This window comes from Cebus imitator, unplaced genomic scaffold, assembly GCF_001604975.1.
Source record: "Cebus imitator isolate Cc_AM_T3 unplaced genomic scaffold, Cebus_imitator-1.0 Scaffold258, whole genome shotgun sequence".
Lineage (NCBI taxonomy): Eukaryota > Metazoa > Chordata > Mammalia > Primates > Cebidae > Cebus > Cebus imitator.
This window is the reverse complement of record NW_016107573.1, coordinates 2997298-3021167: the sequence shown is the minus strand read 5'-3', so window position 1 is coordinate 3021167 and position 23870 is coordinate 2997298. Positions and strand designations below refer to the sequence as shown.

The window sequence follows — 23870 nt, the reverse complement described above, 5'->3', positions numbered from 1 at the left end:
TGACCAGGATGGTCTCGATCTCTTGACCTCGTGATCCACCCGCCTCGGCCTCCCAAAGTGCTGGGATTACAGGCTTGAGCCACCGCGCCCAGCCCCGACCGCATCATTTCTAAAGACACTGCATTGTTTCTCTTCCAACACTTTTGCTACTGTTCTCTTTTTTGCTTCTTTGCCAAATTTGGACCTATCTTTGGAAAATTTATATAAATTTTCTCTTAGTGAGTGAGTTATATTGCTTATAGCTTTCCCCTCCACCTTGCCAGTTTTTGTCTTCTTGTTTCAATAGTTTTGATGGGTTGACTTTCAGATAAAACTTAAAACTGAAGCCCGGAGTAATTACTAAACATATCTTGACTGATGCTGTGGTTTTAAATTCACCAACAGTGCATCTTCCTACTTCTTAATCATATTGATTTTGAGATTAAATCAGTCTCATAAATATGTTAGTCTTCAGCCCACAGTAGTTCTCATCCGTCTGCAGACATTTTTACCAGTCCTACCCACTCATGCCTATACCTTCTAATGTTATTAAAGTCAGTTTTATTGTCAATGATGACCATGAAACTTAATCAAAAGGTCAAGCTTGAAACAGAATATTCAAAATTTCTTTCCAGGCAAGGGTCTGGGTTCTAGAGAAGTTGGTTCATATGAAGGGATTATGCTCTAGCTCTGTTGTGCTGGGAGCTTTTTGGAAGGAATGCACTGTTGCATACTGATCACAGTTTTTACATTGTCCAGGGAGGAGTAATCAGTTGGTTGATACTTAGTCAGGAGTTGCGTTTCATAGTCTGCTTGTTGTACCTGATGTTTAGGCATTTGAAATTTAGCCTTGTGCCTTATCTGCGCTGAATTTACTATTATTTCCTATTTGTTGCACTCTGCAAAATTATTATTCTCAATATATCACAAATTTGTAATCCTTGCCAATTAATGAATAGCAGCAACATGCTGTGATAAAAACTGCTATTTTTCAGCAGCATTATCATTCCCAATTTTATTACATCAGAGAATTATTTTTCTTTTTTGAGATGGAGTCTTGCTCTGTTGCCCAGGCTGGAGTGCAATGGTGCAATCTCAGCTCACTGCAACCTCTGCCTCCCGGGTCCAAGCAATTCTTCTGCCTCAGCCTCCTGAGTAGTTGGGATTACAGGTGCCCACCACCACACCTGGCTAATTTTTGTATTTTTAGTAGAGACAGGATTTTACCATGTTGGCCAGGCTGGTCTTGAACTCCTGACCTCAGGTAATCCACCTGCCTCAGCCTCCCAAAGTGCTGGGATTACAGGCATGAGCCACCACGCCTGGCGAGAGTTCATTATTATATAGTCAACTCATGATTATTCTGAGTAAGGAATATGATAGCATACCTTGAATGAGGGAAAAGAATGTGAAACCACACATAAACTAAAGGTAAAGTCATTTATGTCCCTGAAAATGGTTTTAAGATACACAATGAGATGTTAAAAGCTTGAAAGAAAATTACTGTCACAGTCAAAATGTGCTACATGGTTTTAAGTCATGTCAAGCTCATAGAGTAAGAGAGTGGTGTTAACCGTGAAAGACCACTTGATGATTGTGGAAGCTGAGACCCAAAGAGGTTAAGTGACTTACCCAGCACAGCGGGTTTGGGTGTTTTATAGCTGTTTGACAGAGCTATGATTGTTCTCATGTTGTGAGCTAAATTCCAAAGATAGAGATTGTCGTCTTTGCTTTTGGGGGGACTGTATTGCTTTCATAGCACCATGGTCGTATTATTTCTTTTTGCTTTGTCATCTGTAAGTCAGCTTTGAAGTGAATCTTCTTTGCTTACTGCATAGTAAAATATGGTGATTGCATGGCTCCTAAGAGATTTACCAATGAAGAAACTGAGGCCCAGTTGAGCTGCATGGCACATCCAAGTCATAGACTTGTGTGTGGTTGAGGCAGAGAATCTAGGATACAGACCTCCCTGCCGATTCCTGCTGCTCCCACAACTGCTCTGCACTTAAGCAGGAAAGATGCCAGAAAGGCAAGTGTAAGGCCTTTTTCCCTTGAAAAACGATAATTCATTTGGTTCTGAAAGACTTATCAGAGTTTAAAAGCTCCATTTTCTGGCTTCCCAAGGTGCTGTGATTTGTTTCTTACCAGTCTTTGTTCTGTGGAAAATTTTCTTGATTCTTTGAGATTTAGATTTCTTTGCCAAGGTATTTTTAGAGAGTGGAAATCAGTATGTGTTACCAAAGGGGGAAAATATATACCTTAAGGCCTAATTATGCAATTACAATTTTAATAAGGAGTGTCATAAATTCTTGCTTCATTGCAATCATTATTTAGAAGACTGTTCTACTCAGAAGTCTCATCTAGTTATCATCATCATCAACATCATCAGCCAACTACAAGCATCAAGCATTTATGGAGTATCCACAGATTATGTAGCACTTGCCTGGGTTCTGGGAGACTTATTCTGTGTGTGTGTGTGTGTGTGTGTGTGTGTGTGTGTGTGTGTGTACCCTTGCCTTCAAGGAGTTTGTGATCTGTAGAATTGGTGGAAAGACAGGAAACTTAGGGAATGACAAGTACCTAATTTCTCAATACATATAAACACAGACTGATTCATATATGTGGTATTGGGGGCGTGGACAGCAGGGAGACAAAGGAATGGATCTTAGAAAGGTCTGGTTACAAATAAATGGAAGCATGTAAGTTTGCTGACGTGGGAGGACATGGGCTGGGTTGTAATATGGTAGGGTAATTGGTTGAAGGAGGGAGGAAGAAATTGATGAATAATTGAAGGCAATAATTTAAATAGATTTAGCAAAATAACAGAGATGATTGGAGGAGTGGGAGAAGAAAATTACTTGCTGTGGTTGATTATGGCAGAAACTGACAGAGCAAGAGATTAGAGTTTTTTATAAAGAGGAGGTTTCAAGTTTGTGGTATCTTTTTTTTTTTTTTTTTTTTTTTTAATAAATTTGACTTGTTTTCCTTTCGTTTTGTTTTAGTGGTACGATCTCAGCTCACTGCAACCTCTGCCTCCTGGGTTTAAGCAATTCTCCTGTCTCAGCCTCCTGAGTAGCTGAGACTATAGGCACTTACTACCACGCCCTGCTAATTTTTTTGCATTTTTAGTAGAGACGGCATTTTATCATGTTAACTAGGATGGTCTCGATCTCCTGACCTTGTGATCTGCCTGTCTTGGCCTCCCAAAGTGCTGGGATTACAGGCATGAACCACCATGTCTAGCCTCCAAGTTTGTGAGATCTTGCCCAGATTTAAATGAAGGATGTAGGGTTCAGGATTGGTAGAGTGGAGGAAACAAGTCTCTCTCTTTCTCTCTCCCCCTCCCTCCCTTTCTTTCTCTTTTTGATATGATCTGTTTTTTCCCCCTTCTTTTCACATATGTTAACCTATGGTCTATTTCTATTTGGAGGATCTCTTTTCCCCTCATGTTGACAATAATGGCTGAGATGGGGTACATCCTTTAATTGTGAAAAGAAATAGCATGATGGTTTTGGGGCTTAACCATGAGACACGAGAACTGGTTTTGTTGTGCGTGATACTATACCCTGAATTGAGAGTATCAATGTTAGACTTACATTACTGTACTTTTTTATCTTCTTCGCTTAATCAGAATAGATTAGATTTTTTTTTGAGATGGAGTTTCGCTTTTGTTGCCCAGACTGGAGTGCAGTGGTGCAATCTCAGCTTATCACAACCTCTGCCTCCCGGGTTTAAGTGATTCTCCTGCCTAAGCCTCCTGAGTAGCTGGGATTACAGGCATGTGCCACCATGCCTGGCTAATTTTGTATTTTTAGTAGAAATGGGGTTTCTCCATGTTGGTCAGGGTGGTCTCAAACTCCCGACCTCAGGTGATCTGGCCATCTTGGCCTCCCAAAGTACTGGAGTTACAGCCATGAGCCACTGCGCCCAGCCCCAGAATAGATTTTAATGGAATTTATTATTCACTTACTGCACAGCAAAATTACTTTTATAACTTTTTCCATTGTGTTTTTCTTGTAAATTGAGGTATTTGGCATCTATTTTCAAAACAGACAAAAGTTGTATTCAGGTTTAGATCTGGTACATTAGCATCTTAAATTCTCAAGTCTTCTATAAACCTGTTCTCTTAGGCCAGCTATGGCTGCAGAAATCAGTTATGAATAAACAATTGAGAGGGAGAGATCACATCATCCTTGATTTTCCATTTCTGAAATAATGGCAGACATGGGGCACACGTCCTGAGCCTGGGGAGATGCCGCTCCTTTTGTTGCTTTATCTGTATAGGAGCTAACCTTTTGACAAGTTTTACGGCAAATGCTAGGGCAGCTTGTGAGCTAATTAGAAGAAACTGATAAGTGAATGCTGAGTTCCTCAGTTCTCTTTCATTTTCTGCGGAGGAGACAGCCAGTCAAACAGCATTCTTTGTGTAGCTGATAGTTTAGCCCAACAGACCTCTATGAAATGGAATATTGCTTCTCTCTTAGCTTTTTCCGCATTTTAGTCTTCTCTTTAAAGCCAAAATTTCTCTGTAGGTTTTAATACTTAGGCATTTCATATGTAGTAGCCAAATTCAGTTCACTTTCTTCAAGAAAGTTGTCCTTTTCAAACTGACGCCTTTTCCCGTCATGGGTCTGGTTTCTTACCCTGCACTGTTGTATCAGCGGATACCAGGATTCGATTGCTGATGGCTATATGTCCCAAAGAAAGCAGTGGGAGAAATGCAGCTGTCAAAGCGAGAAACAAATGACGGTTTTAGCGTTGAGTCTCAGCCTGGCCAGTTGCAAGATGGCTGTTCAGTAGGTGTTATTCCTGATACTTTCCTGGTTAATAGACACCAACCAGTCCTGCAGGCTATTGGTGCTGGTTGCTTCCTATAGCACAAAAGTACCGCATTCCAGCTACGTTCCTGCTGTGGAGCGTAAGTGCTTAGTGCTGTTTACTTATAACATTCTAAGTTGATAAATTACAAGCATTTCGCTCTGGGCGAAGCTCATAAATTCAGCTCCTACAAAAAAATAACAAGCTGGCAGCACTTAGTCCCGTTTATAAAGTTCATACATATCTATCTATGATACAGGCACGAGTATATATCCATGAAATAGCACTGCAGCCTGTTAAAGTAATGGGTGACCACAGCCACAAAGGCGAGAAGCATCGTACTTCCAGACTCCCTCCCGTTAGCCTCTACGCCTGAAGGGCACCTTGAGGGGGAGGCCTGGGAGGGGGAGCTTCCAGGCACTGGAGCCCACATTTGTGCTCCTTTCTGCCTTTCGTCTTCCCCATCACCTTTTTCACTCCCTTCACCTCTCTCTTTCCTTCTGCAAAATGAGCATCTGCCCCTTAGCTTCTCTCTTCTTCACTAGGCTGAGATGAGGCAGGGAACCGTGGTGGATCCAGAGCAGTTTGAACAGTTTGGTCGGGTGGAAAGTGATGGGTTTAAATGAACATTTAATCCGAACCAGGAGCTGTTCTTTTAGCAACCTGTTGAGGAAAAATGATAAACCGTAACAAAAAGGCCCTCAGGTGGCATGAGTGCAGGGCCTGAAAGGCTTATGTGCCATCAGGTATCCAAAAAGGACATTTTTTAACAAGAAAACAAACATGAGACTTATCCCACTAGTCCTAGGTTCTTGGAGCCCCGCAGGTATTGTTGCAGGGTGCATCGCTGCTCCGAATCAGTGACTAAGCAACCCGGTTCCTAATCAGCGTTGAGAGTCAGAATTGTCACACGCACCCACCGGCTGAAGCTGCATGTTCAGTACTGCATTGAACATTCAGTACTGCAGATAGGATAATTATGCTGTTTGTCAGATACTAGAAAAGTGCAAAGAACATTCCTTCACTTTGCAACAGCTTGGACCCAAGCGGCAGACCTGCTGTTCTCTCTGGCTGGCGTGACCTCGCTCTTGTCAGCCCCTTCACCACAGCTGAACTACCCCCTGGCTTTCAAGACGTAGCTCAGATAGCATCTCCTCAGTAAAGACCTTACTCCCCGAGACTCAGGCCCGAGTTGTGTTGCCACAGCACCCTGTTCTGATAGCACTTACGGGTTGCATTTTTGTGATCCATTTACCTGTCTTCCCTGTCAGACATGAACAGGGACAGTGTCTTGTCCTCAATCCATCGTTTATCTCCCGTGCTGAGCACAGTGACCAGGACATAGTGGATGCTCGGTAAAGGTTTGTCAAATGAGCGATCATATGGGTAGCTTGATGAGAATTGATGGTGCCCTTTGTGATCTGGCATCCATCATCCTTGGTGTGAAGCGGGGCATGGAGGTCTTAAACAGTGCCACTTGAGGATCTAAGGAGAGGAGGCAGAGTTTCAATTAACAATAACCGGTCCTTACTGAGTATTTATTTGCTATGGGCCAAGCACTATCATAGGGTTTTAAAATGTATCAATGCAGTTAATCCTTAGATCAATCTGCCAAGATGGGTTCTGTTTATTATTCCCATTGCAAAGCACAAGGAAGTTCTGTCACATGCCCAAGGTCACACAGTGACAGTGCAGAGATTCCTACCAATAGTAGATAACTATCACTTATCTATATTCCTTTTAGACTAGTTCCTGGAAAGATTAAGCGTCCATCTTAGGTAACAATTTAACTTCTCTCCTGTTTCTAGAATGGTACTAGTGTGTTCCATACTTGGGAGAATGGAGAAAATGGTCACCAGATAACTTTCTGTGTTTTTTGGTTAAAGATGAGAGAGGCAGAGATAGTTAACAAAGAATTGATTTTGTTTATTTTTTATTTTATTTTATTTTTTGTTCTTGATTTTAGATTGTAGTTTTGGTCCTTTTAAAAACACGGCAGTATCCTCCAGCCAGACTGAACTGTCCTACTCCCATTTCCTGTAAGGACGACTGACCTCTTTTTTGCCTCTGGACCTGTGCATATGCTGTTCCCTCTGCCTGGAGCATACTTCCCGCTGGCTCCCTCTTCCCCAAGCCCAGTCTTTACTTGGTTCCTCTTTTCTACTGTGAGCCAGTGTAGATGTCCTTTCCCTACCTGTTCAAGATAGGAGGTTCCTGCAGCCCCTGGGTGTCCCTGTTGTGGTTCTCACAAGTGTTGTAGTGCTGAAAACCCACTCCTGGGGTTTTTATGTGTGCGGTGAAGGAGGTGATGATCTGCTCCCAGCTGGTTCATATCCTACACCTCTGAGAGTAGAGACTTGTCTCTTATTCCCCATTTGTCCCCTTCACCTTGGGCTGTGCTTGGACACAGTGTGTGTGTTCACTTGCCATGTCTTGTATGTATACACTTGCCTGGTCACTGTGGGGAGAATAAAGAGACTAATACTACCCTTGTGCTGAGGCACCTGTAGCCTCGGGAGATGTTCAGAGGACAGTGAGTGGATGAGTGATGACGCTGAAGATGAGCTAGGTCATATTCCGGCGAGTTGGCCGGCACCTGGAAGCCCTGTCCACTCCCCAAGACCTCTTTCCCCAGGGCGTCCTGAGAACCACCCAGAGCAACTGTGACCATGGCACTTGTTTTTAAGGAAGTAGAAACCCAAATTAGGAAGAGCGAGCAAACCTCATGTATTTGGGGAAGGGCATGTTGAACAGTGGAAACTGAGGCAGGTAACAACATGTTGAGGTTAGGTTTAATCAAACAGAAAAACTTCTTAATTGCTTAAAGACAACATTTTGTTTTGTAAGTGGAATTAGGACTTTAAATCAAATATGTTTGCATGTGTTTACTTGGTTTCCACAGGCACCTTCACTCATCCCGTCTAAGACTTAATTGCTCAGCTGTCCCTGCCAGATTTGCTCTTTCTCCTCCATTCCATCTCTCCTTTAGTGAAACCACCTGGTACTCAAGCCAGACACACAGGTGTCCCTCTTGATTCTATCTCCTCTGCTTCTGTTCTGTGACTCTGCCTCTTTTCTTCTTCTCAGGCTGCCTTCTCTCCCTTCCACTGCCTTCCTATGTCAAGGGCTGGCCTACTTTCTGGCCTTCTTGATCCAGGGCTCCTTTCAACTCCTACTCCACCCTGTTGTCACAGCGCATCCAGAACGCAGATTGGAGCCTATGACTCCTCTGCTCAAGGGTCTTCAAAGACTCTCTGGCTTTTGCCTGAAGTTGAGCCACCTGGTCCCACATGGATCCCCATTCCCACCATGCCACCTCCTATCTGTTTCAGCTCTTCCAGATGACTTGCAGTTTCCTGTAAAAAGCGTAATTTTTAAAAAAGACTCATTTCCTTCTCTCCTACATCTAACTCTCACCAGCTCTTGAAAGCGTTCTCTGACCTAGGTCTTGCCTGTTTCTCCTGCAAAACACTGCTTCCACCATTTTGTAGCATCAGTGTCTAACGTTGGTTGGCGTGTAGGATGTGCCCTGTAATACTTGTTGAAAGAATAAGTGGGAGCTAACAGAGACTTTAATTCACATTGAGCTGTAAATGAGCAATATCTGACTCTTCTGAGAATGGATTTTGTTTCAAACACTGGTTACTTACTGGAAAAGGTGTCTAGGGAGTGCTGGACAGCAAGAACAAAGGGACCCCACAGAACAGGAAAAGAGGCACTCTAGGGTCTGCGGTGTGCCTATGTTAGATCACCATGAAAGAGGCCAGTGTGTGCTTTGGCAGCTGCCAAAGAATCCTGTGACTTAGTTTCCTTATTTGCACAAAAAGAGGATGAGTCTACATTAGGTAATTACTCATGCTCATTTCCAGCTCTTGACAGTCCATGATTCTTCATGTCAAAGTTAATCTAAGTAGAACATTCCGAATTAGTGTCAGAGTTTATGTATTTCTCCTCACTGTATTGCAGGTGCCAAGGGGACAAATACATTGTCTTTCTGCCTTCAACAAAGACAGTTTTGCATTTTAAAAACAGTGGAAGGGAATACAGGAAAACTGCATTAATACAGTTTTATGCTGGATAATTTAAACTCCCAAGTCAGGAAATTCACTCATCATTCCCTTGGCAGCTTTTGTTTCTATGCACTGCGCATCCCACTTGCAGACAGCCCCTTCTTGCCAAAGCCTGGCCCAGCCATGACCATGAGTTATGGCAGATTGGGAATCGTTACCTTGATCTTCCCAGCCCTTGGGTGTTTAACTTTTCTGAGTTAATGCCTGTTCTTTAGTGTTACATTATCTTGTAGCAAGGTAGTCATTTATAATTTATATACTGGAGCAGCCTTAAAATAGCGACAAGAGGATAATCAGCATCGTGAAGCTTCTAGTTTTCCAAAATAACATTTCTTCAGCGAAGTCTGCCTGTAGGAATTAAAACTTGTGGTGAATTGAAAAACACTTTGTCCTATTGTCAAACTGGGAGATGGGAAATGGATGTGCCCATTACTCAGCTTTAAAAAGGAGGAAGGAGATCATCTTTTAAAAATAAAACTCATCATTTTCTTTTATTCTTCTCAAAAACAATCTCTAAAGACCTCAATCTTTATAGTGTTCCGGTGGCCCCACTATAGTCAGAGAGGAGACAGGGCAGAGCCTGAAGGACTGATGGGACAAACAGCCCTGCTAAAATGTAAAAGCCAGCGTGCATCTCAGCTACTAGTCTGCTGCGGTCCTGATATTCTTCATCTAGGTTGCTGCTCGGCTTGACTTTGACTGCAAACACAGAGAAGGGATGGGCTTTCCTGTTGAGTACCTTGTAGAGAACCCACTGTTCATTCATATGTGTTAAAAAGCCTACTTGAAAACTCCCCTGTGGAATCAGGTTTTAGCAAAAGCCAATCAGATATCAGAGGTCTAACTTATTTTTCTCTTCTTGCTTTTCATAGCAAATCTCTAAACCCTAAAATTTGTGTGTGTGTGTGTGTGTGTGTGTGTGTGTGTGTGTGTATGTGTGTGTGTGTTTGTGATGGAGTCTTGCTCTGTTGCCAGGCTGGAGTGCAGTGGCATGATCTTGGCTCACTGCACCCTCTGCCTCCTGGGTTCAAGTGATTCACCTGCCTCAGCCTTCCAAGTAGCTAGGANGCTGGGATTACAGGTGTGAGCCACCACACCTGGCCACTGTTTAGATGATTTCATAATGATCTAGTTCATAATTTTTAAGTTATATTCTTTTTTACCTTGAGACGGAGTTTCACTCTTGTTGCCCAAGCTGGAGTGCAATGGCATGATCTCGGCTCACTGCAACCTCCACCTACCGGGTTCAAGAGATTCTCCTGCCTCAGCCTCCCAAGTAGCTGGAATTACAGGTATCCACCATCACACCCAGCTACTTTTTTGTATTTTTAGTAGAGATGGGGTTTCACCATGTTGTCTAGCCTGGTTTCAAAGTCCTAACCTCAGGTGATCCACCCGCCTTGGCCTCCCAGATTGCTGAGATTACATGTGTGAGCCACCGTGCCCAGCCCTCTAAGCTATATTCCAACATGGACCTAAATGTTGACAGTAGGCAGCAAGAAAAAAGAATAAAGGAAGATTCCACTACTTCAGATAATGAAAACACCTTCTGCCTACCATAAAGGACAGTGCCCAAGATAGAGTGATAAATTTCTGTTTTTTAACGATTTCTGTGGCCCTGAGAACATTTATGCCTTAATTCTAGCTCTGCTGACTTCTTGGGGCTGTTGATTAATTTGATTCAGAAACACCATGGGAAGTGAATATTACCTCTTGTTATAGATGACTTTGTGAATGCTTCAAACTGTAGCATCACAACTTTTGGGAAAGGTGATAAATTTAATGGGAAAAAAATTTAATGCACGCCTTGAGAAAGCTTCTCTGAGGGTAGCACAGGAGGAAGAAGTGGCAATACAGTGTGTTTGTCTTTTGCTCTGCAATTCTGCAGGTGCTGGAGCATGATGTTTCAAAGGAAGAACCAGTCACCTTTCACTTCCTGGCCAAATTTTATCCTGAGAATGCCGAAGAGGAGCTGGTTCAGGAGATCACACAGCATTTATTCTTCTTGCAGGTACATCAGTCCAGGCTACCCCATAATTATGAGAGAACATGCCCAAGAGTGATTGCAAAGTCGACCTCGGAGTTGACCACAAACACCTTTGTAGTGCAAAAATATTCTACCTCTGGAAAGTCAGCCCCTTTGGTTCTGTAATGGAAAAAAGAAAGTTCAGAACAGAACTATACGTGAGTGATGAAAATTGGTGTCAGATGAAATTGCAAAGGTGTGATGGTGAAGAATAGATACAAGTAGCTACCTAACTTAAAACCTCCTTGAAAATGGATCCTGTTTTCTTCTAGCTAACTTAAAAGTACTTGATATTTTCAAAGGAAGGCTGAAGAGAGAGTCTTATAAAGCAGTAGTTCTTCCAAAAGTTTAAAATCTGCTCTCATTAAGAGAGGGCTTCAGTGCTCCAGTGACACTTGGTTTGTTCCCTGTATGTGGTACTTCAGACGCCATGCTTCATGCTACACTGTGTCTCTAATTGTGCTGTTTATCCCTTACTTCCTCATTAGATTGTAAGCCCCTTAAAGGCAAGGATCATTAAGTACACAGTAGGCATTCCATAAGTAATTGTCCAACCAAATTGAAGAAATTAGGAAATTCATAATTACAGCTTGACCATCCAGAGGCGTAGGGAGGAGAATTAGTCTGAGGATGAAAATCTTATCAGTTTCACTTATGTTCTTACTGAGGGTCAGAGTGGCTCCCCAGTTTCATGGCCAGCTGCAGTGATTGGCACTGGGGTTATTTGCATGCTCAAAGGTTTCAGTAATGTGAAAGATGGCATTAGATTTCCAAGAGATAGATGTGTAGTTCGTCACGTAGCCCTCCTGTAATTAATTTCAGCTTCAGTATATTGTGTTCAGCAAATGTTAAGTTAAATATAATAAAATCCACTAAATAATTTCTTTTTTAAAAAGATGTATGTGTGTGTGTGTGTGTGTGTGTGTGTGTGTATAAAAGGTGACAAATTTATTTCTGACATTTTCAGGTCAAAGGGACGCTCTTAGGCTGGGTGTGGTGGCTCACACCTGTAATCGCAGCACTTTGGGAGGCTGAGGTGGGCGGATCACCTGAGGTTGGGAGTTTTAGACCAGCCTGACCAACATGGTGAACCCCCATCACAAAAAAAAAAAAAAAAAATTAACTGAGTGTGGTGGCCCATGCCTGTAGTCCCAGCTATAGGCTGGGACTGAGGCAGGAGAATTGCTTGAACCCAGGAAGCAGAGGTTGCAGTGAACCAAGACCGTGCCACTGCACTCCAGCCTGAATGACAGAGTGAGACTCCGTCTCAAAGAAAAAAAAATTGTGGTAAAACCTGTCTTAATTTAAAGGAGCACTAGCCTTTTATCAAAGGGCAAATTCATGATTAAAAAAAATTTAAAGGAAATGAATGTGCCTTGAAGCTGGCCATCTCCCCGGGTTAACTTAAGAGGCTAGACTCTCCTAAATGAGGATGCTTATTTACCAGCTTTCCTAAATTAGCAGCTTTGGGGATGTTAAGATCCGTGAGGAACTGTCCAAGGGAGATATTGTGTATGCTTTGCAGTGATTAAGCCATTAAGCTCTAATTGGTATTTTCCCACTCAAGGGTTTGTGAGGGAAGCTTTAAAATTATTTAGGAATTCAGTCCTCATCAGCTCTCTTAGTGTCATCCCCACGTTTTGGAATCTGAGAGTGGAGAGTGCAGAGAAAAGGTTTTTGTGTAAGTGGATTATGATTTTTGCTCACAGTGTCCTTCCCCATTGGTTTGTTATTGCAGATGAAGTGGAAAGGGAAGGACCTATTTGATTTGGTGTGCCGGACGCTGGGGCTTCGAGAAACCTGGTTCTTTGGACTGCAGTATACAATCAAGGACACAGTGGCCTGGCTCAAAATGGACAAGAAGGTTGGGCTGGAACTCGAGAAACCGGTGGGGCTGACGTGTGCTTTCCAGTTTTTCCCTGAGCAGGCTCTTAGCTCATCACTGGGGCGCTGTAGCTGTATAGTAGAGAAGGGGGCACATTCCTGAATTAAGTCATGCAGAAAGCAGGACCTGCAGATGCTGCCAGTTTCCTACTCCTCACAGGCTCTCCTGGGCAAGCAGAAGTTACCAGGATTAGACTGTTGCTGGTTCTGGCTTCTTTACCCACTGTTACCAGCCTCATTGCTTCTGGCTTTATGCCTTTCACTTTATAACTAAAAATTACTGTTATCTTCTTATACTTAAAAATAACCAATTTATGTCTTTGAGAGAGTATTGGGGCTTGTGTTCTTTAGGGAATTTTTAAAAGTCTTTTTGAGAAACATCAGTCCAACATGAATTAATCATTAATATTATCTAAGAAATAGAGAGTGCCTGGTCCCCAGGGTGAAAGAATGTCCATTTTGTCCTCAGCATTCTCAGGAGCTTCTGAAGCATGGTAAAGAAAACTGGGCTCCTGGCAATTTTAGTGTGGCTTGGAAATGGAAATTGCCTAAGGGAACAAGTCAATGTCTGATTCTTACCCCAAATTGTGGCCCCAGCAGTTGCCTACCTGAGCATGATAAACAATGAAAGCCTCCCTTTTTTTCTTTTTCTTTTTTTTTTTACTAGTTTGACTCAAAGCTTAAGTGTTTAAATTGTGTTCACATATGTACACGGTAATCTAAATCTTCACATTGGAATCCCTGCTGGTTGTAAGTTCAGTGGTAATTCCCAATGATCGTGAGCATCTAAGTGCCACTGGGTGCCGTTGTCAGTGAGGGTGTCATAGACCAGATTTTGAATTTCCTTGGCATTGCCATCTAGAATTTGGACAGAAGCATGGAGTTATGTGTCAAAAACAGCAAAACTTTTTGTATCTTTTTCATGATTCTTAGCAAAGTGAATTTTAATCATAGCTGAGTGTTGGCCAAATGGTTATTAGACTGGGGGCATCAGGAGCCATGGAATTGCTGCTCAAAGGAAATACATTATGACACATGTTAATGGAGCCTTGTAGCCTGTCACATGGCGTGTTTATGTCTTGAAATTCACTCTGGAGAGCAGATGGTTCAAGCTTTACAGGGGTGGAAGGAATTGTTTGAAGATTACAGGCAGTGTTTACAGACTGTACTCAAAGTATTTTGTGGGGCATCTCTGGAGGTTTCTTGAAACAAAGAGTTGCCATGGTGAACACATTTTACTTCTATTGCTTACTTAATGTTTGGATGATTTTATAACAATCTAGTTCATCATCTCTAANTTGACGTGGAGTTTTGCTCTTGTTGCCCAGGCTGGAGTGCAGTGGTGCAATCTTGGCTCACTGCAGCCTCTACCTCCCGGATTCAAGAGATTCTCCTGCCCCAGCCTCCTGAGTAGCTGGGATTACAGGCATGCACCACCACGCCCAGCTAATTTTTGCATTTTTAGTAGAGATGGGGTTTCACCATGTTGGTCAGGCTGGTCTTGAGCTCCTGACCTCGTGATCTGCCCACCTTGGCCTCCCAAAGTGCTGGGATTACAGGTGTGAGCCACCACACCTGGCCACTGTTTAGATGATTTCATAATGATCTAGTTCATAATTTTTAAGTTATATTCTTTTTTACCTTGAGACGGAGTTTCACTCTTGTTGCCCAAGCTGGAGTGCAATGGCATGATCTCGGCTCACTGCAACCTCCACCTACCGGGTTCAAGAGATTCTCCTGCCTCAGCCTCCCAAGTAGCTGGAATTACAGGTATCCACCATCACACCCAGCTACTTTTTTGTATTTTTAGTAGAGATGGGGTTTCACCATGTTGTCTAGCCTGGTTTCAAAGTCCTAACCTCAGGTGATCCACCCGCCTTGGCCTCCCAGATTGCTGAGATTACATGTGTGAGCCACCGTGCCCAGCCCTCTAAGCTATATTCCAACATGGACCTAAATGTTGACAGTAGGCAGCAAGAAAAAAGAATAAAGGAAGATTCCACTACTTCAGATAATGAAAACACCTTCTGCCTACCATAAAGGACAGTGCCCAAGATAGAGTGATAAATTTCTGTTTTTTAACGATTTCTGTGGCCCTGAGAACATTTATGCCTTAATTCTAGCTCTGCTGACTTCTTGGGGCTGTTGATTAATTTGATTCAGAAACACCATGGGAAGTGAATATTACCTCTTGTTATAGATGACTTTGTGAATGCTTCAAACTGTAGCATCACAACTTTTGGGAAAGGTGATAAATTTAATGGGAAAAAAATTTAATGCACGCCTTGAGAAAGCTTCTCTGAGGGTAGCACAGGAGGAAGAAGTGCCAATACAGTGTGTTTGTCTTTTGCTCTGCAATTCTGCAGGTGCTGGAGCATGATGTTTCAAAGGAAGAACCAGTCACCTTTCACTTCCTGGCCAAATTTTATCCTGAGAATGCCGAAGAGGAGCTGGTTCAGGAGATCACACAGCATTTATTCTTCTTGCAGGTACATCAGTCCAGGCTACCCCATAATTATGAGAGAACATGCCCAAGAGTGATTGCAAAGTCGACCTCGGAGTTGACCACAAACACCTTTGTAGTGCAAAAATATTCTACCTCTGGAAAGTCAGCCCCTTTGGTTCTGTAATGGAAAAAAGAAAGTTCAGAACAGAACTATACGTGAGTGATGAAAATTGGTGTCAGATGAAATTGCAAAGGTGTGATGGTGAAGAATAGATACAAGTAGCTACCTAACTTAAAACCTCCTTGAAAATGGATCCTGTTTTCTTCTAGCTAACTTAAAAGTACTTGATATTTTCAAAGGAAGGCTGAAGAGAGAGTCTTATAAAGCAGTAGTTCTTCCAAAAGTTTAAAATCTGCTCTCATTAAGAGAGGGCTTCAGTGCTCCAGTGACACTTGGTTTGTTCCCTGTATGTGGTACTTCAGACGCCATGCTTCATGCTACACTGTGTCTCTAATTGTGCTGTTTATCCCTTACTTCCTCATTAGATTGTAAGCCCCTTAAAGGCAAGGATCATTAAGTACACAGTAGGCATTCCATAAGTAATTGTCCAACCAAATTGAAGAAATTAGGAAATTCATAATTACAGCTTGACCATCCAGAGGCGTAGGGAGGAGAATTAGTCTGAGGATGAAAATCTTATCAGTTTCACTTATGTTCTTACTGAGGGTCAGAGTGGCTCCCCAGTTTCATGGCCAGCTGCAGTGATTGGCACTGGGGTTATTTGCATGCTCAAAGGTTTCAGTAATGTGAAAGATGGCATTAGATTTCCAAGAGATAGATGTGTAGTTCGTCACGTAGCCCTCCTGTAATTAATTTCAGCTTCAGTATATTGTGTTCAGCAAATGTTAAGTTAAATATAATAAAATCCACTAAATAATTTCTTTTTTAAAAAGATGTATGTGTGTGTGTGTGTGTGTGTGTGTGTGTGTATAAAAGGTGACAAATTTATTTCTGACATTTTCAGGTCAAAGGGACGCTCTTAGGCTGGGTGTGGTGGCTCACACCTGTAATCGCAGCACTTTGGGAGGCTGAGGTGGGCGGATCACCTGAGGTTGGGAGTTTTAGACCAGCCTGACCAACATGGAGAAACCCCATCTCTACTAAAAATACAAAAATTATCCAGACTTGGTGGCGCATGCCTATAATCCCAGCTACTTGGGAGGCTGAGGCAGGAGAATTGCTTGAACCCGGATGGTGGAGGTTGTGGTGGGCCAAGATTGCGCCATTGCACCCCAGCCTGGGCAACAAGAGCACAACTCTGTCTCAAAAAACAAAAGTGGGGGGATGCTTTTTCAGTTTTTCTATAGTGTTGCTCTTTCCCCCTTCTCTTTGGAAATGAAACCAAGGGATTAGAAAGTTGCACTGCTTCAGAAACATCTCAGGTTTTGTTTTCTCTTTAAAGAATGTAAAATCACTTTTAAAACCTGAGAAGAATTTTTATGTTTGAATGAAAGCACATAAAGATTCCTAGGTCCCAGAACGCCCTAATGTTATAGAAATGGCTTTCTTGGAAGCACTGCCTGTCTCTTGTGTGACTTTGGCTTGATTTTCCCCTATACTGAAATGTGAAGGCATTTTTATGACTGAGCAAGGCAAAATTTACCGCTTTTATGAATTTAGTGACTGTTGACATCTGTGAGAGGAGAGCTGGCTTTCCTGTTGTGTTTATTTCAGTGCCCCCCACATCATTCAGTTCTCTTGCGTCTATGTCTGGAACATCCCAAGTTGCACCATTCTAAGAAAATTAAGTGCAATGAAATATGTTAATTCAACATTATGGCTTAAGAATTATATTTCCTGGACCTCACGTGTGCTTAAAAGTTGAATCGATCAAATTTTATTGCTTCCTTTTCCCTTAGAGCAGCACACTGAAAGTGATGGTTTTTTTCTGCAGTCATAACTCAGTAGCCTTGGTGACTTTTGTCTTGTGTTAATACTTAAAAGTAAATCCATTTCCTCTGGGGCTGTGTGTATTCAAAGGGGCCGAGGCTGTAGTCACCCCCAGAGCTACTCTTGACACTTCTTGGGTTCATGGCGCTCTGTTATAGCCCAGATGTCAGCCTCTATTGTAACTACAGAGACTGTTTTTACTCTTCAGCATTGGTCATGAAGAGAAGGGATAAGGGGTTTTTATGCGTAGCCATCATACCAGTAACTACTGTGACTGAACTCTCCACCTGTCCGCATCAGTAAAAAAAAAATTGTACTCTTTGTCAGAAAATCATGAACAGGCTGCTCTGGCAGCCCTCATTAGAACGCCCTGCAGCTGTCTGTTGTGATCAGCCTACACACCTCACTTCCACACACACAGGATCATATCTCCCTTGTTGGTCCTTTCAGGTAAAGAAGCAGATTTTAGATGAAAAGATCTACTGCCCTCCCGAGGCTTCTGTGCTCCTGGCTTCTTACGCCGTCCAGGCCAAGGTAGGCCCAAAGAAGAGAAATGTATTCTTCCTGGGGGTTAATTTGGGTCATGGGATCACTCCTATCTTCTCTTTCTTTGGGTTTTCTGTGCTTCAGAGAGACTTGCCCCAGAAAGTGAGATGTTATGGTACTTGTGGACTTGGGAGAACCACTGTCGCTGTTCCAGTGTTTATATAATCGTGTATGTGTGTGTGTGTGTGTCTGTGTGTATCCCCTGTGCACAAATTATAAGTATCATTCTAATTAATTAGAATTCATTCTAAGAAAATTTATTCAGACAGATGAATTTTCTATGTCTCTCATTATGCATATGCGGTTTATGACATTTACTGGACAAACTTTTTTCTTTTTTTTTTTTAAACCATAAACTCAACCAGGTGGTACAACCTTTTTATTAGCCAGGAAGAAATGAATTTATAGTCTCCAATTTTAGTCAGACATGGCCTTTTAGTCAGAAAGGCCCAGGTCCTCATCCAAACTCATTTGAGAACCAGCTACCCTGTGTGTGGACACTACGCTATACCCTCAGAGAATGCCCTGCTTCATCTGCCCCTGCCTGATATGCTAGCTGTCCATGTGACTGAGCACTGCGGTGCTGCGGCCTACCGGGCCCAGTTGAGCTGTCTGGTTAGCTCAAAATCGTTTACTTCCGTTAAATCACTAGAGACCTTTTTTTTTGACAAGACCAATGAGAGGGTCAGCCAGGATGTTTCCTGTCCCTCATATTTCTTACTTCAGTCATATATCACCTTATCTTGGTTCCCCTGCTCCCTGCTTTTCACCAGAACACAAGATGTTGTCCCCAGAATTGGGACACTTAGATTACTTCTGTGATTTTATTTTATCTATTTTTTATTTCTATTTTTATAGAGACGAGATCTCACTATGTTGCCCAGGCTGGTCTCGAACTCCTGAGCTTAAGTGATCCTTCCACCTTGGCCTCCCGAAGTGCTGGTATTACAGGTGTGAGCCACCATGCCTGGCCTTACTTGTGTGATTTTAAAACATAATTTTTTCACTTACTTTTCTTTTTAATTATAGGTGTTCATGAAGCCATTTCCCTATAAGGTTAGGAAAATTAATAAAATACTCTTAGCTCAGTTTTTGGGGTAGCTTAATGCAATTTCAGATCAAAGCTAGGAAGGAACTGTGTCATTTGCAGGGTAAAAAGGGCTATACATGCTGGTCAGGCCAATAGAGGCACCAGAGTCAACTTAATCATTTGATGGCTCACGTAACATTTGCTGAGTATTCACTAGGCCCGGGGTGGGAGGAACAGTGGAAGTTGTTGACCATCTCGTTGTTGCAGGCACTAAAGCAAGTATCTGCTCTCAGTGATTTGCCCAAGGTCATTCACAAAATCTTGGGTAAAGCTAAGGGCAGAAAGGCAGAATTCATGGCTTTAGGATTGCATTTTGTGTGTCCAATATTCTACTTCCCTGAAAAGTAAGTAATTGAGAAAACAGAAAATGGGCCGTCATTCAACTAAAACATATGCTTCCTTTTATGCTTTGATCAAGAATTTTAGTAACAGGAAAAATACGTCCTTTCAATCAGTATCGCCCTGACAGTGATGAAGCGGTCATTGGTACTTTGATTAAATCCGAGCACTTCCTGGTTTCTTTTCGCAAGCTTTCTCCCCGGCGAGGGGAGACCCAGGCTCTCAAGGACACTACCTCTCTTTGAAGGGCTTCCATCTCAAAGGCTACATTTTCTTTCCATGGATTTTGGGCCACAAATTCAAAGGCCACCTGTAGAAAAAAAAAATCCCTTTTCAGGGAACCAGCAGATGTTTGCTTAAACAGATTTCACTGTAGGAAAGCCCTGCTAATTTGGATCCTACTAATTTGGAGATGAAAGTGATTCACAGACAACATATGTGGCTCACATGGAGGAGGATGTTCTAACTTTTTTCTGGTGTAAATTTTAAGGATCTTACAAATAAAGGTAATCTATGGCTTAAAGTCTTCATTTGGGAAACTAAGGCTTACTCTGTCATGCTTCCAGTTTCTAGGACTGCTGGTACATATTAAAAGGATATCTCATTAATTATTAATAAGATCTTACATGCCCATAGTGTTTTATGGTTTTAGCAAAGCAATTCAAATGAATATTTTGTATGAAACTCAGTGTAACCTTTCTGGAAGCTAAGGTTTGAGAGTATTATGCCTGTTTTGCAGATGAGGAATTTAAGGCTCAGAAAGGATTTGTGATTTGTCCAAACTCACAGTACTTTTAGTTAAGTCTATTTTTGTGAAATTTATAGCCTACTTCTCGATGGAGAGGATTTCAGGCCAAACAGAATGGGTAGAGCTGGGATGGGAACCCTGGTGTCCAGGCTGCCTAAGTTAGCACTTTGCCCTTGCCTTTTCACTGTCTGGCATGAGGGAAGTCTTTGGGTAGCAAGCACTGCCTTTCACTAAAGGCTAATTTCCTTTATATGATCGTGTTTATCTAAGTTTTTCAGTAAGTGATACTGGTTCCTTCCGTTATATTCAATTTGTTTACTTCCACAACCTTTCTGAAACAGAAAGGAACTTTAGAAGTATGGAGGGGAAAGCAAATTGAGCTCATTAACACATGGAATGTAATTATGCACAAATGTATTCATTACAGTATTTCAGCTGTTGGAATGATGTAGACATAGTTAATTCCAAAGCATAAAGAAACAATTACCCTCAAAGTATAAATACAAATACTCATCACATGGTTCAGTTAACAAGAACCATATTTGAGTTATGTTTGAATCAAAAGTATAAGCAGGGGCTGGACACAGTGGCTCACACCTGTAATCCCAGCACTTTGGGAGGCCAAGGTGGATGGATCACCTCAGGTCAGGAGTTCAAGACCAGCCTGACCAATATGGTGAAACCCCATCTCTACTAAAAATACAACAGTTAGCCAGGTGTGGTGGTGTGCACCGCTAGTCCCAGCTACTTGGGAGGCTGAGACGGAAGAATTGCTTGAACCCAGGAGGAGGCTACAGTGAGCTGAGATTGCACCATTGCATTTCAGCCTGGGCAACAGAGCAAGACTCCATCTCAAATACTTTTTTTTTTTTTTTTTGAGACGGAGTTTCACTCATGTTACCCAGGCTGGAGTGCAATGGCGCAATCTCGGCTCACCGCAACCTCCGCCTCCTGGGTTCAGGCAATTCTCCTACCTCAGCCTCCTGAGTAACTGGGATTACAGGCACGCACCACCATGCCCAGCTAATTTTTTGTGTTTTTAGTAGAGACGGGGTTTCACCATGTTGACCAGGATGGTCTCGATCTCTTAACCTCGTGATCCACCCGCCTCGGCCTCCCAAAGTGCTGGGATTACAGGCTTGAGCCACCGCACCCGGCCTCAAATACATTTTAAAAAAAAGTATAGGCAGGGTTTTTTTGGTACAATCTCATGACACACTAAACCATCTTGCAATGTTTAAGTCACCTGTTGGATTGTATATTGACCATTTGGTGTTGGAAATGTGTTCTTAATTAAAAATGACTTAGGAGAGAAAGACTCCTAGTGATCAGAAAAGAGAAAGGAATTGTGGGAGGGGAGGCTTAGTGTTTCTTAGTACTCTTTAGTGCAAATCAGGGAGAGAGTGCCAAAATACAATTGAGTTAGAAAATTGAGTATGTGTGAAGTATAGATAGGGAGTGGCAAGAGTTGAGGCTGGAGAGGTGTGCAGGAAATCAGATCATAAAAAGGTCTTAACTTTATCCTGTGGGTGATGCAGTGAAGGGTTTATATTTTAGATAGATCCTGTAATGGCTGTGTGATGGACAGATTGGAATGAGACAACTTTGGAAACAGGGGGACCCATTAGAAGGCTGTGATAGTTGTCCTGGTGAGAGAATATTAGGTTCACACGTCAGGTGGTTAGTTGGATGGAGACTGACTGATTTAAAAATATCCAGGAGGTAAAAGTTGATTAAATGGTGCTATGCTCTGCATATCCCTTCTTTTCATATCCTTTTACAGATTGATATTTTTCCTTACACTCAGCATCTGCTTTGAGATGTATCCATGTTGTGTTTATAGATGTAGCTCATTGATTTTAGCTGCTATATGGTAACCACTGATATCTATTCCCCTTCTGAGGAAGAGGTCGTTTGTTTCCACTTTTTCCCTGTTATATAAACAGTGCTCAACTGAAGATCCTTTTGTGATTCCTTATGTACATGTGCAAAAGCTTTTTTCCCTTAGGGTAGGTGTCTACAAAAATAAATAAATAAATGAAAACAAAAAATAGCCAGGCGTGTTGGCGGGTGCCTATAGCCCCAGCTACTTGGGAGGCCGAGGCAGGAGAATCCCTTGAACCCAAGAGGCAGAGGTTGCAGACAGCAGAGATCGCACCACTGCACTCCAGCCTGGGAAATAGAGTGAGAGTGAGACTCCATCTCAAAATAAACAAATAAATAAAGTAATAAAAAAAAGTTAGGTGTCTAGAAGTAGAATTGCATAGAATTGACAAAAGAGGTGAAACCAAATATAAAAAAATTTTAAGTTAATAAGAGAAAGACAAACGGTATGAATGGGATATGAACGGGCACTTTATAGAAGAGAAAACAAGAACGGCTAGCAAATACAAAAGATACTTCATCTCACAAGTAATCAAGAAAAAGAAAAAGCAACAATAAGGCAACATTTCAATCCCATAAGATTGGGTAACTGCATTGCTGGTGCTCATTTACCTGCCAACGGGATTGTGAAACAGGCATGTCTGTAGAGCACCAAGTGTGGAAGGGGCTGGTGGAAGTGAGGAGACACATTGCCGGCTGTTCTAGGTGGCTACTCCAGAGGAACCCCTGCACACACATCCTTTTCTCTTAAAACTGCCACAATAGATAGACCCACTTCGTTTTTTTTTTTGAGACAACAGTCTCTTTGTTGCCCAGGTGGTGCAATCTCCGCTCACTGCAACCTCTGTCTCCCAGGCTCAAGCGATCCTCCCACCTCGGCCTCAGTGGATGCCCTGCTAATTTTTGTGTTTTTTGTAGAGACAGGGTTTCCCCTTGTTGCCCAGGCAGGTTTCAAACACCTGGGCGCAAGCTCTCTGCCAGCCTCAGCCTCCTATAGTGCAGGGGTTACAGGCATGAATCACTGCACCTGTACCTGGCCCCACCTCATTTTCATTTAACTGCTGAACAGTATTTCATAGAAAGGAGGGACTGGATTATTTAAATATATCTTTATTGGTAGATATTTATGTTTGTTTTTCTTTCTGTTGTTTTTCTATTGGTGAAACAAATGCAGTGGACATCCTTAAATATGTATCTTTGGGCATATATGAATAATATTTTTCTATAATAGATACCAAGACATGGCATAACTGGGTTAAAGAATAAGAACTTTTTTTTTTTTTTTTTTTGAGATGGAGTTTCGCTCTTGTTAGCCAGGCTGGAGTGCAATGGCACGATCTCGGCTCACCGCAACCTCCGCCTCCTGGGTTCAAGCAATTCTCCTGCCTCAGCCTCCTGAGTAGCTGGGACTACAGGCGTGCGCCACCATGCCCAGCTAATTTTTGTATTTTTATTAGAGATGGGGTTTCACCATGTTGACCAGGATGGTCTCGATCTCTTGACCTTGCGATCCACCCGCCTCGGCCTCCCAAAGTGCTGGGATTACAAGCGGGAGCCACCGCGCCCGGCCTAAGAATAAGAACATTTAAAATGTAAGTAATGTGAAGCAAAGAAAAAAAAAAAGCCAGACACAAAAGGCCACATATTTTATGCTTCCACTTACCTGTATATGAAATGTCCAGAATAGGCAAATCCATAGAGGCAGAAAGTAGATTTAGTGTTTGCCGGGGAAAGGAAGAAGGAATAACTACTAGGACATGATTGGATTGTTTGTAACACAAAGGATAAATGCTTGAAGGGATGGCTACCCCATTCTTCAAGATGTGCTTATTTCACATTGCATGCCTGGATCAAAACATCCCATGTATCCCACAAATACATATATACCTGCTATGTACCCACAAAAATTAAAAATTAAAAAAATAAAATTATAACTTACAAAGGTTAAAAAAAGAAATTAGGAGTGATGGCTAGTGTGTACAGGATTTCTTTTTGGGGTGATGGAAATGTTCTGGAATTAGATAGTGGTGATGGTTGTACAACATTCTGAATATACTAAAAACCACTGAATTGTATACTTTTTTTTTTT

General features: G+C 42.2%; 1 protein-coding gene across 5 annotated transcripts in view; it reads left to right on the top strand.

Annotated features, from left to right (window-relative positions):
- Positions 1-23870, top strand: part of NF2 (neurofibromin 2) — a 93489-nt gene that overhangs the window by 25501 nt on the left and 44118 nt on the right. For all 5 annotated transcript variants that reach the window (XM_017499663.2, XM_017499662.2, XM_017499661.2 and 2 more), the window contains exons 2-4: positions 12632-12757; positions 15144-15266; positions 17625-17708. In XM_017499663.2, the coding sequence (XP_017355152.1) occupies positions 12632-12757; positions 15144-15266; positions 17625-17708 (333 nt within the window). The remainder of the gene's footprint in view (positions 1-12631; positions 12758-15143; positions 15267-17624; positions 17709-23870) is intronic.